Source organism: Mirounga leonina, unplaced genomic scaffold (assembly GCF_011800145.1).
Source record: "Mirounga leonina isolate KUSES-001 unplaced genomic scaffold, KU_Mleo_1.0 Mir_114, whole genome shotgun sequence".
NCBI lineage: Eukaryota > Metazoa > Chordata > Mammalia > Carnivora > Phocidae > Mirounga > Mirounga leonina.
The window spans coordinates 15,572,682-15,587,750 of NW_023270265.1; the positions used below are offsets into that span (position 1 = coordinate 15,572,682).

The window sequence follows — 15,069 nt, forward strand, 5'->3', positions numbered from 1 at the left end:
CTTCCAGAAATTCTGGAGACCCTGCTGATCCAATTCTGAAGCGAGGGGCTAGGGGTATAGGTTAGGTAGGTGTGTAGGAGGACACAATGGATCGCCATGCCCAAAGCTCAGGGCTGGCTCTGCTTCTTGGGTGTGGGGAAAGAAATGCATTTTAAAAGTCATTTTAAGTCCTCTCTTGTTGGAGAAAATAGCCCGCAGCTCCCAGGATAGTGCCTAGAACCTGTCCGGTGCCTTGCAGGAGGAAAATGAGGGAGCAGCAGGCTATGCCTTGTGCCAGCCCTGGGCACACAAGTAAGGTGAGTTCCTGTTCTGCAGGGGCTCTGGGTCCAAGGGAGAGACCATGTGGGAAGATAACAACAGAGGTTCAGACAAAGCCCGGGGGGGGGGGTGGGAGAGAGGAGAATCAAAGATGCCTCCCCAGGGTGGATGATATTTGGGATATGTTCTGAAGATAAAGTAGCTTTCTGAGCAACAAAGAGGGAAAACCACCTTCTATCTAGACTGGGGTTTGTGTGTGGGAGGGTGTGGGGTGGGGGGAGCTTTTGTCCAATGGAATCACAGTGATCATGGCTTTTTTTTGTGGGGAGAGGGGATGTGAGCTGTTTGGGGTGATGGGAACATAACGTGGACAGAAACTTGTTTTAAATGCACGCCTTTATTTTTATGACAACCAATTCTTCATTCAACAAGGATTTATCTGGGCCCTTACTATATGCAAGAAATTGGACGAAGCATAAACAGAAAATAATCATTCCATGCCTCCCAACAAGAACAAACATCTATCAGTTTTCCTGACTTCTTGCTCCTGCCTGGTGTGGAAGCACTGAGCGAGGCGTAGGGCAGGAAGCGACATCGTCCTGCTCTGTGTAGGACGGGTCCCTGCAGTGTACCCACTTGGATCAAAGTATGGGATTCACTAAAGATTGAGGAACAGACTGGAAAATGCACTGAAGCTGGGGCATAACATGGCCCAACCTGGGCAGCCTTTGGTTTGAAGCCAGTCAGCCTGGGGCCTGAGGAACCGAGGCAGCCTCAGGAGAGCAAGCTGCCAGGAGGTCCTGCCCCGGGGCCCCCGTGAGCCCGCCCGCCCGGGCAGCCTGGAGTCTGGGTGCTGAGCCCACCTGTGAGCAGCTGACCGTGTGCACGTGAGACTGGCTCAGGTGGCCACTTAGATGGCTACGCTGTTGGGAATCCGGTCTGGGGACAAGTAGTAATATGGCAGCTTCTTGTTCTTGTTGCGCTCAGCGATCACGCTGACGATGGTGTCAAGGTTCTTGCGGAATCGGGCCATGGCCTCTTTTACAGGCTTCTCGATGAAATGCTCTTCTGGGTACATACCCAGGAATAGCTAAGGGCCCGGACACAGACGGACAGGTTAATCTTTGCCGAGGTGATGTAAACTGATAGGCCTTGTCTCACCCCTAGAGACCATCCCTTGGGAAGTGAGTGAGGCAGCATGTGCTCATTTCCCCCTCTCCACCCCCTGCTGAGAAGACCCCAAGAATGCCCCTGGTCTCGGGCCTCAGATAAATGGGAGAAATAGCTGCCCTGCCGCGTGTGATGGTGCAGGTGAAGGGGGTCCCGCTGGGCCCCGTCCTCTGCCGCACTCCTGCCTTCCCGTCTGGGCTCCAGGGGCCGGCGCTAGCCTCCCCAGCCCAGGACAGCCACAGCCGGACCCTGTTGGGGTGCTGTGCTCATTTCCACACTCACACAGATGTCTGCAGGTTAAAACTAGGTCTATCTTTTTAAAAATTACTGGATTGTTAAAATTGGCAGGTTTCATACCCAGGGCTGGAAAGGGTGGGATTTGGGATTAGTTTGTGGAGGACAGATCAGTCTCAACATTCTCTGACCCAGAAATTCCTCTACTAGGAACATGTCATCTGGCCCTACTGAACACATGTGCAAAGACACACATACAAAGATGTTCGTGAGGGACCCACACATCAGCAGAGTCCCCAAAGCAACCTCAGTGCCCCCTAAAATGCCCGCGAGTCTGGGGCTGGCTGAACTGGTAGTCATTCTGTGACACTGAGCTAATGTCATGGGGTTGTGTCTGAGATACTGAGATACCCAGCTTTGACATTAGGTTCATTAGGTGTATGTGCATGGGAAGGTCTGGCAGGAACTCTTAGTCGTCCCCTCTGGGTAGTCACCGGTGGAGCAGAGTCCCTGTGCTCTCCTGCCAACCCCCACCCCCCGCCCCGAGCTCCATCCAGGCACATCCTGGGCACCCCAGCCTCCGAAGTCAAGATTCCCGGAGAGCAGGTGTCCAGCCTAAGCTCTTAATCACAAAGCCCTGAGATGGAAAAATGGGTTAAATCCAGGCGACCTGCCCCCTAAAGGGGGCAGAATGTCTCCCCTGCTCACCTCATTTTCTTGGAACTGGCTTAGTGCCCACACTGCGCCCAGATGCCAGCAGGAGCGGCCACGGTCTGGCAGCATATCCACGATCTGCTCGATGGTGACCACTCCCTTGGCTGTTGGTGGGGGGGCCCGCATGGTTGGGGGGGCATTGGGGATCCAGGAGCACCAGTCATACTGCAGGGACAGCCACAGGCATGGGTGCGCACCTCCTCAGCCAGCTGCCACCCGCCTGCAGTGGGCCAGGCCCGTACCTGCCCCGCAGACCGAGCACCCATCCCGACGCCTCTCACCCTCCTTCCCATCACCTCCTCCAGCAGGGCCAGTCCACAGGCCCCCTCTCTGGCTGGCGCCCTCGGCTTAGTGAGCAGAATACACTCAGGGAACATCCAGCTTCTGGCCCCGAGGCTGCCTGAGACCAGCCCCAGAAGACTAGAAAGAGGGGCGGCCCTGTCTGGGCCAATCAGCAGCAGTCAAGGTGACTGGCGATTTCCCACCCAGAGGACCCACCCTGCCTTTGCCCACCTGGCCAAAGTTCACCGCTGCATGCTGGGCTGAGGCTGTGAAGATCACTACCGTTAGGTACTCTGACAGCTTCTCTCTGGTCTTGATGGACTTGGGGAAACCTAGGGCAGAGCCAGGGACTGGCTGAGGCCCTGACCCCAGAGGTGGGGGGGGGGGAGGCAGTGGGCCGATGACCCACAGGCACCCTCCCCCTGAACCTCCCCCAGTCCCTGAGTTTCCCCACACAAGGGCTTAGGGGGCCCAGGCATGGGTAAGACACTAGGAGGGGACAGCAGCTTGGCCCCAGAGTTCCTGATGTTTCTGACCCTGGTTCTCAGTGGCTGCAGAAAGTCCCTAAGGTATCCCCATGAGACATACTGGTGAGCAGGGGTCCCTTGGGGGCTCTGGCCCCAGCACCAGGTGCTAAGGTGGACGCCATGGGCCAGCGCTGTCCAAGGAAAGTCAGAGGTGCAGGGAAGAGCAGAAGAGACAGCCAGGAGGAGAGCCAGAGGCGGTCTGTACCTGAGGTCTTCTTGCCCCGCATGCCGTACACATACACATCGTTCACGAAGTCTTGCAGCTCCTGGTCCTCTACCACCACCTGGTCACTCTTGTAGTAGATGCCTACCACCTCAGCTGTGAACCTGGCTCAGGAGGAGGGGCCCAGCTAGGAGCGGGTGACCTGGCCAGGGTTTGCAGGGCCGGGCCCCTGGGCCCCAGGGCAGAGCTCCAGTGGTGACCCTGTGACTTACTTCTTATGTCCAGACTCGGGTCACTCACCCCCACTCCCACCCACATACCTTCCTCTCTCTCTCTGGGCCCTGACAACGGAGCCATGCCATGGCCCACAGAGTCAGTGGTCCAGGCCCCTGGCCCGGCCTGTCAATACCCCGATCCTCTCCTCCTCCTGGAGCTCCTCTCATTCTGCACAGAGCAGGTCCCATAGCCCCAGTGGGCACTCACGTCTTGATGGCCTCCCACACCAGGAGCCCGTCGTCCCGGTAGAAGTAGTAGGGAATGTCCTCTGTGCTGTCCATTCCCCGAGCTTTGATGGCCTCAGGGAAGCACAGGGAGGTGTAGGTCAGGTCCTGCATGGCCCTCTGCACCATCTGCACGTGCCCACCGCCCCCTGTGGCGTTGGCCTTGAGTGGGAGGGGAGAGAGCACCATGAGCTGAGGCTGGCCGCCCCTCGCCAGCCTTCTCACCCAGAGCTCACCATGAGAAACTGTGAAAGGATACTGGGGGGCCAGGCTTGCGGATGGGCAAGCCCATGTCCCGGGGGTTTAGGAGGTGGGGTAGGAGGGATGCTTAATTCTGAGAATACCCAGGGCAGCCCAGTGAGGAGGTAAGAAAGGCCCGATCTAATAATGCAGGGGATTGCAGCGGAAGGGGTGTGTGCAGGGACTGGGGGCGGCGGCAGGAGGGCGGGCGCTCGTTCTGAGCACAGGCTGCCCGGAGCACCCGCACTGCTCTGAGTGACCTGAGTTTTGGGCTCAAGAAAGGGGCAGATACTAGCCCCCAGGACCACACACACAACTCTTCGGAGGGCCTGCGTTTGCTTAGGTGAGGGCTGGAGAGATGCACAAGGAGGGATCCTGGTCCTCATCCCAGCACACACGGTGGCTGAGCCACTACAGAACCTTTAAAGGAGAACTTGGGGACTGGGGTGCCACAAGTCGGTCCACAGGGCCGTTTGACCCAAGCTGGAGTGATAGGAGCTGCTCCCTGGACTTTCTATTTGGATGGGAGTGGACGGTCACCGTGTGGGAACACGAGCATGTCGCTCCCTATGATGAGGTCCCACTCCCCCTCCCACGGGGGAGAGCCTGTCCACAGAGCCTGACTGGGAGAATGGGGCCCACACAGTTTAAAGATTTTTATTTATTTATTTGAGACAGAGAGAATGAGAGACAGGGAGCATGAGAGGGAGGAGGGTCAGAGGGAGAAGCAGACTCCCTGCCAAGCAGGGAGCCCAATGCGGGACTCGATCCCGGGACTCCAGGATCATGACCTGAGCCGAAGGCAGTCGCCCAACCAACTGAGCCACCCAGGCGCCCCCTTTTTTTTTTTTGAAAGATTTTTATTTAAGGGCCCACACAGTTTAAAGAGTGGGAGAGTGCCAGCCAGTGTCTCTGTCCCCTGGGGCCATTCATTTGAGCCCCTGGGTCCATTTTGGGAGGATTTGGGAGCTTCCTCTATTATGTACAGGGTTTTGAGATAATACACTTCTTTTCCAGCTTCAGCCGGTTTGACTTGGGTTTTGGCATTTGCAACCCAAACAGGGGCTCAGCCTTACTGATGAGCTGACTGCCTCACTAAGGGGAGGTGGGAGAGGAATAAGGGTGGGGAGAGGGCTGCTGGGAGGGTCCAGGCTTGGTAAGGCTGCAGGGGGTCGGAACGGGCAAGGTGCTGCCTGGGAGAACGTGAGGGACGGGTAGGGTTTAGGCCCAGCCGAGGGGAGCGTGGGGTGGGAGCGTTGGCCCAGGAGCACCGAGGGCGGGAGGTGGTGCTCCGTGAGGGCAGCAGAGCCAGAGGGGAGGCAGGATCTACAGCCACAGGCCAGAGGATGGGGGGGAAGAGCAGGATGAGGCTACAGGGCGACACAGGCCCCGAGAAGTGCTGAGAAGCAGGCAGTGCACTCGGGAGGGGAGGGGCCACTGGTGGGGAAGGGGCCAGAGCCTGGCCAGAGGACCTGGGGAGCCTTCAGTCTGAGCGCCTCCAGCCTCCCACCCGTCCCAGGCATGCACCGCCACCCTAGTGCCTAGAGGCCTTGCTCCTGAGAGGACACCTGGCCTGGGGGGTGCAGGTTTGGAGCAGTGGGACCCTGCACAGAGCTGGACTGGAGGTGCCCACCTTGTCAAAGAGGCCGTACTCGCAGATGAGCTGCTCGCGGGCCTTGGTGTTGATGGCGATGGTGAACCGCACGTGTGCCACCAGAAGCTGGGGGGCGGGGGGAGAGCAGAAGAAGGCCTCAAAGAAGGCCTGGCTAGGCCTCCCGACCAGGTCTCCACCCCCCCCCCACGTGCCCCCGGAGACCCCCAGCACCTCGCACCCCAGTCCACTGAAGAGGGCTGAGGCCAGGGCTGAGGGAGGAAGTGCAGGTCAGGGGAGCTGCTGGGGCCTGGGGACCGCAGCTTTGACGCTTAGTGATGTGAAGATGAAAATGGTAATAGCCAGCACTTACACAGAGCTGAACTATGTGCTAGGTACTGTTTTCAACTCTCTGCATTTGTTAACTGTTTGGGTCCTGCCAATAATCCTATGAGGCAGGTGTACTCTTGGCTCCCTGCTGCACAGATAGGGAAACAGGCCCAGAGAGGTGTCTTGAGCCTGCATCACCCCGGCGGTCAGTGCCAGTAGGATTCAGGAAGAGAGAAGGGCAGTGATGGTGGTGCCTGGGATCAGACAAGGGTCACACTGACCTCATTTGCCCCGTGTCCTCAGGAACCCACAGGCTCAGAGCTGTAGTACCGCCTCCTGGGCATCTCTCCAAGGGCCCCTCTTTGCTGGCTACTCCCGGCCCCAGCCCTCTGGGGGTGTCAGTGCCCCACCTCCCTCCCTCCGCCCCTCATATGCCAGTGCCCTCCTCCACTGGCTGAGGCGGTAGCTTGCTGTACCTTGAAAATGGGGTGCACAGCGGGCAGCTGGCGGTACAGGGCAATGCCAAAAACCTCAGATACCAGGTGTGTGCACAGAAGGTGGGTGATGGTCTGGTGGACGTGGAAGTCACTGGAGCGCACCCAGATTTTGGCCAGAAGCCAGTCATATTTTGCATCCGAAGGGAGAAAAATCGGGTTTTCATCTCCTGGGATTTGGTTGAGCTAATACAATGGAGAAAGAAAATACATGGCAATACTTTGTTCTGTATAGTTGTAGGAGAGCCTGGCCTCTTACGAAATTCCAGAAGAATCCAAATTTCTTAAACAGTGGTCTTGGAGTCATGAGGGGATCATGGAGGAGGGCAGAGGGCCCAGGGTTTACATTTCCCACCCCAGGGACAACATGTACTAGCTGTAGGATGCTGGACACCTTACTGAGCCTCTCTGAGCTCCGGGTCCACCACCTGCCACACTCTTTACTTACCTCCCAGAGTGAAGGCAAGTGACTAAGATGGCCCAAAAACACCAGCAAGGAGCAGGTTAGGTGCTTAGAGCATGTTGCTCTGCTCTACTACTCCTGTCCCCATCTTTCTCACCTCCCTTGCCCACTCGCGCCCTCCTGGGTTCTGCCCACTGCTCCGTCTGCTGCTTTTCCATGTCCCAGATGTTCCCTTCCTCTGTTCTTCCCTTAAATGTTGCTGTCCCCAGGCGCCAGCTGGTTCACCTGACTTCCCTTCTTGTCCTTGACTAGCTCCTCCAGTTCCCAGGGCTCTAGGTCCTCAGGATGCAGTGGCCTAGGTCCCTGTCATTTGAGCCCAGACCTGTAGCCGGTTGCCTCCTGTCAGAGAGACCAGGCTTGCCTTCCCCTTTCCAGTTTCAACTCCACACTGAAGCCAAGGTGACTTTTTTATTTCTAAAATGCAATTCACATTATGTCAATCTCCTCCTTAAAACCAGTTACCTCTTGGGGAGGAGCAAGATGGCGGAGGAGTAGGAGACCTGGATTTCGTCTGGTCCCAGGAATTCAGCTAGATAGGGATACCATCTAGAATGGCTAGAATGGTTTCTAGAATGGCTAGAAACCATTCTGAACACCTAAGAACTCAACAGGAGATTGAAGAAAAGAATAGCAACAACTCTCTGAACAGAAAAGCGACCACTTTCTGGAAGGTAGGATGGGCGGAGAAGTGAATCCGAGGCGATATTTGGGAGGATAGACGGTGGGGGAGGGGGCCTCCATCGGCCGCTTTTGGCAAGTGATAGAGCAGCGGAGCACAAAATCAGAACTTTTAGAAGTTGGCTATGCTGAGGGACGTCACTCCAGTGGCTAAGCAGGGGGTGGAACCCTCGCGGGACAGTGTGGTCTCAGGACCCTCGGGGTCACAGAAAGACCTGGGGTGCCTGAGTGCGGCAGAGCTCCCAGGGATCAGAGCGGGGAAGCCAGCTGCAGAGATGGAGCCGAGGCACGGGCTCTCAGCTCGGGGTTGCCATAAACCGTGATCCGCGGCACAGTCGGGCCACTCCTCCTCTAGCAGGGACCCAACAAGTGGCAGATCCGGGGAGGCTCCCCTTCCTCCCCCGGGAGGAGTGGCGCGGGAGTGCACCGCAGGGATCTGCTGGGTTTGGAGACTCCACATGGTGTCGGGTACCAGAGACAGAAACGCTTGGTCACAGGCCGGGTGAGCATGGAGTGCGGCCAGAGACTGGGGAGATGGGAGTGACTGACTGCTTTTCCCTGGGGCGCACTGAGAAGTGGGGCCCCCGAGTTCTCAGCTCCTCCAGGGCAGAGATTGGGAGGCCGCCATTTTCACTCTCCTCCTCCAAAGCTGTACGGAGAGCTTGCAGGGAACAAAAGCTCCCAAGAGCAAACCCGAGCAGATTACTTAGCCTGGACCAGGCAGGGGTGGGGCAATTCCGCCTCCAGAAAAGACATTTGGGAACCACGGCAATAGGCCCCTCCCCCAGAAGATCAGCAAGAACAGCCAGCCAAGACCAAGTTTACCCATCAATGAGAACGGCAGAACTCCAGCACCAGGGGAATACTGCACATAGAATTCATGGGTTTTTCTCCCTGATTCTTTGGTCTTTCAAAGTTAATTGTTTAAATTTTCTTTATTTTTTTCTTTTTCTATTTTTTTTGAATTTTTCTTCTTTTTCAGCCAACATCTTATCAATTCCTTTTTTAAACTCTTTTTTGGGCGCCTGGGTGGCTCAGTTGGTTAAGCGACTGCCTTCGGCTCAGGTCATGATCCTGGAGTCCCGGGATCGAGTCCCGCATCGGGCTCCCTGCTCAGCAGGGAGTCTGCTTCTCCCTCTCCCACTCCCCGTTTGTGTACCCTCTCTTACTGTGTCTTTCTCTGTCAAATAAATAAATAAAATCTTAAAAAAAATCTTTAATTTTCATTTTTACAGTCATATTCTATCCCTTCATTGTATTTAACCTTATTTTTTGTATATATATAAGTTTTTCTTTCTTTAAAATTTTGGGATACAGTTTCTTCTAACGGACCAAAATATACCCTAAATCTAGTGTATGGCTTTGTTCTAGTCTCCCGCCTGATCACATTCTCTTCCCCCATCTTTTTAAAAAATTTTTTTCAACCAACTTCTTACCTTATCAGTTCCTTTTTAAAAATCCTTAATTTTCATCTTTACAGTCATATGCCATCCGTTTATCATGTTTACCCTTATTTTTGTATATATATAAGTTTTTCTTTCTTTCAAATTTTGGGAGGCAGTTTTTTCTAACAGACCAAAATACACCCAAAATCTAGTGTGGCTCTGTTGTATTTACCAGCCTGATCATTTTTTTTTTCTTTCTTTTCTCCCTGGTTTTGGGTCTCTTCTGATTTGTTTAGTGTATATTTTTCTGGGGTTGTTGTTACCCTGTTAGCATTTTGTTCTCTCATTCATCTATTCACCTCTGGACAAAAATGACAAGACAGAAAAACTCACCTCAAAAAAAAGAACAAGAGGCAGTACCGACTGCCAGGGACCTAATCAATATGGACATTAGTAAGATGTCGGAACTAGAGTTCAGAATGACGATTTTAAAGATACTAGCTGGGCTTGAAAAAAGCATGGAAGATAGTAGAGAATCCCTTTCTGGATAAATAAAAGAACTAAAATCTAACCAAGTCAAAATAAAAAAGGCTATTAATGAGGTGCAATAAAAAATGGAGGCTCTAACTGCTAGGATAAATGAGGCAGAAGAGAGAATTAGTGATATAGAAGACCAAATGATGGAGAATAAAGAAGCTGAGAAAAAGAGAGATAAACAACTACTGGATCACGAGGGCAGAATTCAAGAGATAAGTGATACCATAAGATGAAACAACATTAGGATAATTGGGATACCAGAAGAAGAAGAAAGAGAGAGAGGGGCAGAAGGTATATTGGAGCAAATTATAGCAGAGAACGTCCCTAATTTGGGGAAGGAAACAGGCATCAAAATCCAGGAGGCACAGAGAACCCCTCTCAAAATCAATAAAAATAGGTCAACGTCTAAGAGAAAAACGTACAAGTCTCAGAGATAAGAGAAAATCCTGAAAGCAGCTCGGGAAAAGAGGTCTGTAACCTACAACTGTAGAAATATTAGATTGGCAGCAGACCTATCCACAGAAACCTGGCAGGCCAGAAAGGACTGGCATGATATAGTCAGAGCACTAAACGAGAAAAATATGCAGCCAAGAATATCCAGCTAGGCTGTCACTGAAAATAGAAGGAGAGATAAAAAGCTTCTAGGACAAACAAAAACTAAAAGAATTTGTGAACACCAAACGAGTCCTACAAGAAATATTAAAAGGGGTCCTCTAAGAAAAGAGAGAACCTAAAAGCAACATAGACCTGAAAGGAACACAGACAATATACAGTAACAGTCACCTTACAGGCAATACAATGGCACTAAATTCATATCTTTCAATAATTACCCTGAATGTAAATGGGCTAAATGCCCCAATCAAAAGACACAGGCTATCAGATTGGATTAAAAAACAAGACCCATCGATATGCTGTCTGCAAGAGACTAATTTTAGACCCAAAGACACCTCCAGATTGAAAGTAAGGGGGTGGAAAACCATTTACCATGCTAATGGATACCAAAAGAAAGCTGGGGTGGAAATCCTTATAACAGATGAATTAGATTTTAAATCAAAGACTATAATAAGAGATGAGGAAGGACATTACATTCCTACTTAAAGGGTCTATCCAACAAGAAGATCTAACAGTTGTAAATATCTATGGCCCTAACATGGGAGCAGCCAACTATATAAGCCAATTAATAACAAAATCAAAGAAACACATTGACAACAATACAATAATAGTAGGGGACTTTAACACCCCCCTCACTGAAATGGAGAGATCATCTAAGCAAAATATCAACAAGGAAATAAAGGCTTTAAATGACACACTGGACCAAATGGACTTCACAGATATATTCAGAACATTCTATCCCAAGGCAACAGAATACACATTCTTCTCCAGTGCCCATCGAACATTCTCCAGAATAGATCACATCCTAGGTCACAAATCAGGTCTCAACCAGTACCATAAGACTGGGATCATTCCCAATATATTTTCTGACCACAATGCTTTGAAACTAGAAATTAATCACACGAGGAAAGTCGGAAAGAACTCAAATACAAGGAGGCTAAAGAGCATCCTACTAAAGAATGAATGGGTCAACCAGGAAATTAAAGAAGAATTAAAAAAATTCATGGAAACAAATGAAAATGAAAACACAGCTGCTCAAAATCTTTGGGATGCAGGAAAGGCAGTCCTAAGAGGAAAGTATATAGCAATACAAGCCTTTCTCAAGAAACAAGAAAGGTCTCAAGTACACAACCTAACCCTACACCTAAAGGAGCTGGAGAAAGAACCGCAAATAAAGCCTAAACACAGCAGGAGAAGAGAAATAATAAAGATCAGAGCAGAAATCAATGAAATAGAAACCAAAAGAACAGTAGAACAGATCAATGAAACTAGGAGCTGGTTCTTTGAAAGAATTAATAAGATTGATAAACCCCTGGCCAGACTTATCAAAAAGAAAAGAGAAAGGACCCCAAAAAATAAAATCATGAATGAAAGAGATCACAACCAACACCAAAGAAATACAAACAATTATAAGAACATATTATGAGCAACTATATGCCAGCAAATTAGACAGTCTGGAAGAAATGGATGCATTCCTAGAGACCTATAAACTACCAAAACTAAACCAGAAAGAAATAGAAAACCTGAACAGACCCAAAACCAGTAAGGAAATTGAAGCAGTCATCAAAAATCTCCCAAAAAACAAGAGCCCAGGGCCAGATGGCTTCCCAGGGGAATTCTACCAAACATTTAAAGAAGAATTAATACCTATTCTTCTGAAACTGTTCCAAAAAATAGAAATGGAAGGAAAACCTCCAAATTCGTTTTATGAAGCCAGCATTATCTTGATCCCAAAACCAGACAAAGACCCCATCAAAAAGGAGAACTACAGACCAGTATCCCTGATGAACATGGATGCAAAAATGCTCAGCAAAATACTAGCCAATAGGATCCAACAGTACATAAAAAGGATTATTCACCATGACCATGTGGGATTTATTCCTGGGCTGCAAAGTTGGTTCAACATCCACAAATCAATCAGTGTGATATGATACATTAATAAAAGAAAGAACAAGAACCATATGACACTCTCAATAGATGCAAAAAAAGCATTTGACAGCATCCTTTCTTGATCAAAACTCTTCAGAGTATAGGGTTAGAGGGTACATACCTCAATATCATAAAAGCCATCTATGAAAAACCCACAGCGAATATCATCCTCAATGGGGAAAAGATGAGAGCCTTTCCCTTAAGATCAGGAACCCTTCAAGGATGCCCACTCTCGCCACTATTGTTCTACATAGTACTAGAAGTCCTAGCCTCAGCAATCAGACAACAAAAAGAAATAAAAGGTATCCGAATCAGCAAAGAAGAAGTCAAACTCTCACTCTTTGCAGATGATATGATACTTTATGTGGAAAACCCAAAAGACTCCACCCCAAAACTGCTAGAACTCATACTGAATTCCTATTCAGTGAAGTGGCAGGATATAAAATCAATGCACAGAAATCAGTGGCATTTCTATACACCAACAACAAGACAGAAGAAAGAGAAATTAAGGAGTTGATCCCATTTACAATTGCACCCAGAACCATAAGATACCTAGGAATAAATCTAACCAAAGAGGCAAAGAATTTGTACTCAGAAAACTATAGAATACTCATGAAAGAAATTGAGGAAGACACAAAGAAATGGAAAAAAGTCCCATGCTCATGGATTGGAAGAACAAATATTATGAAGGTGTCAATGCTAGCTAGAGCAATCTACACATTCAATGCAATCCCCATCAAAATACCATCCACTTTTTTCAAAGAAATGGAACAAATAATCCTAAAATTTGTATGGAACCAGAAAAGACCCCGAATAGCCAGAGGAATGTTGAAAAAGAAAAGCAAAGCTGGTGGCATCACAATTCTGGACTTCAAGCTCTATTACAAAGCTGTAATCATCAAGACAGTATGGTTCTGGCACAAAAATAGACACATAGATCAATGGAACAGAATAGAGAGCCCAGAAATGGACCCTCAACTCTATGGTCAACTAATCTTAAACAAAGCAGGAAGAATGTCCAGTGGAAAAAAGAGTCCCTTCAACAAATGGTGTTGGGGAAATTGGACAGCCACATGCAGAAGAATGAAACTGGACCATTTCCTTACACCACACACAAAAATAGACTCAAAATGGATGAAAGACCTAAATGCGAGACAGGAATCCATCAAAATCCTAAAGGAGAACAGAGGCAGCAACCTCTTTGACCTCAGCTGCAGCAACTTCTTCCTAGAAACATCACCAAAGGCAAGGGAAGCCAGGGCAAAAATGAACTATTGGGACTTCATCAAGATAAAAAGCTTTTGCACAGCAAAGGAAATAGTCAACAAAACCAAAAGATAACTGACAGAATGGGAGAAGATATTTGCAAATGACATATCAGATAAAGGGCTAGTATCCAAAATCTATAAAGAACTTATCAAACTCAACACCCAAAGAACAAATAATCCAATCAGGAAATGGGCAGAAGACATGAACAGACATTTCTGCAAAGAAGACATCGAAATGGACAAAAGACACATGAAAAAGTGTTCAACATCAGTCAGCATCAGGGAAATCCAAATCAAAACCTCAATGAGATACCACCTCACACCACTCAGAATTGCAAAAATTAACAAGTGAGGAAATGACAGATGTTGGCAAGGATGTGGAGAAAGGGGAACCCTCCTACACTGTTGGTGAGAATGCAAGCTGGTGCAGCCACTCTGGAAAACAGAATGGAGGTTCCTCAAAAAGTTGAAAATAAGAGGGAAGGAAAAGATGGTGGAAGAGTAGGGGACCCTATTCCAACCAGTCCCCAGAATTGAGCTGGATATCTACCAGACCCCTCTGAACACCCACGAAATCAGCCTGAGATGTAAGAAGATAGATCTGGATCTCTGCAAACAGAATATTGCAGGTGGTTGGTTTTGCGGTATGAAGTGGGGAGCCACGAGCACATATTGGATGATAAATGGAATCGGGGGGATCCTACACCACCGGTGAGCAACAGCCTCCTGAACTGGGGACAGGGCACAGACTCACAGACTGGTAGCAGCGGGAAAAGGACTTTAGGGCAGCCCCCCAGACTGAAACCTGGAGTCGTGGGGCTGTGTGCAAACTGGGGGTGCTGGCGGTTTTAGAAGCACAAAGGGCAGAGACGTGCCCCTGTGCCCCAACCTGGAGGCAAGGACTGGGAGCCCTGCTGAGGGGCACACAAGCCAGGACACTGAAGTTTATAGCAGCACAGACAGAAACAGAGACAGTGTGGCCTGGAGAGCTCACTGAAGAACAGACTGTGATCTCTCCGCTCTAGGGCAGAGGGTTGGAAACAATCTCTTCTACTCTGACTCTCGGAAGAGATGCAGAAAGCCTCCAGAGAACAAAAGCCCCCTCAAATCGGTTTTCACTGAGCCCATCCCCCCTCCACAGGGGGCAGGGCAACTCTGCCCAAACAGGGTTGCCTGAGTAACAGCACGGCAGGCCCCTCCCCCAGAAGACAGGCTAGGAAAACAAGAGGCCAGCAATCCCAAGGTCCCTAGAAAACAGGTGCATCTTGCTTGGGTTGTGGTCAATAATTTGGATTCTACACATTCCCTCAAACACCCATCAACAGAATGACTAGGAGGAGGAACCCCAAAAATAGGAAAGACTCAGAGATTATGATTTATGCCACAGATTTACCAATGGATTCAGATATAACCAAGATGTCGGAGATGGAAATTCAGGCTAGCAATTGTGAAGACAATGGCTAGAATGGAGAAATCAATTAATGGCAACATACAGTCTCTAAGGGCAGAAATGAAAGCTGAATTGGCAGAACTTAAAAATGCTATCAATGAGATCCAATCCAATCTAGATAATCTAACAGCTAGGGTAAGTGAGGCAGAGGAATGAATAAGCGACCTGGAAGACAATATAATAGATAAAAAGGGAAAAGAGGAGGCCAGGGAAAAACAACTCAGAAGCCATGAACATAGAATCA

General features: G+C 49.7%; 1 protein-coding gene across 1 annotated transcript in view; it reads right to left on the reverse strand.

Annotated features, from left to right (window-relative positions):
• Positions 1-636: 636 nt before the first annotated feature.
• ALOX5 (arachidonate 5-lipoxygenase) overlaps positions 637-15,069 on the reverse strand; it is a gene marked incomplete in the record, with an annotated part of 75,356 nt that continues 60,923 nt past the window's right edge. The window contains 7 exon segments of the mRNA XM_035024086.1: positions 637-1,348; positions 2,371-2,541; positions 2,890-2,990; positions 3,391-3,512; positions 3,832-4,010; positions 5,722-5,808; positions 6,486-6,689. Coding sequence (XP_034879977.1) covers positions 1,169-1,348; positions 2,371-2,541; positions 2,890-2,990; positions 3,391-3,512; positions 3,832-4,010; positions 5,722-5,808; positions 6,486-6,689 — 1,044 coding nt within the window.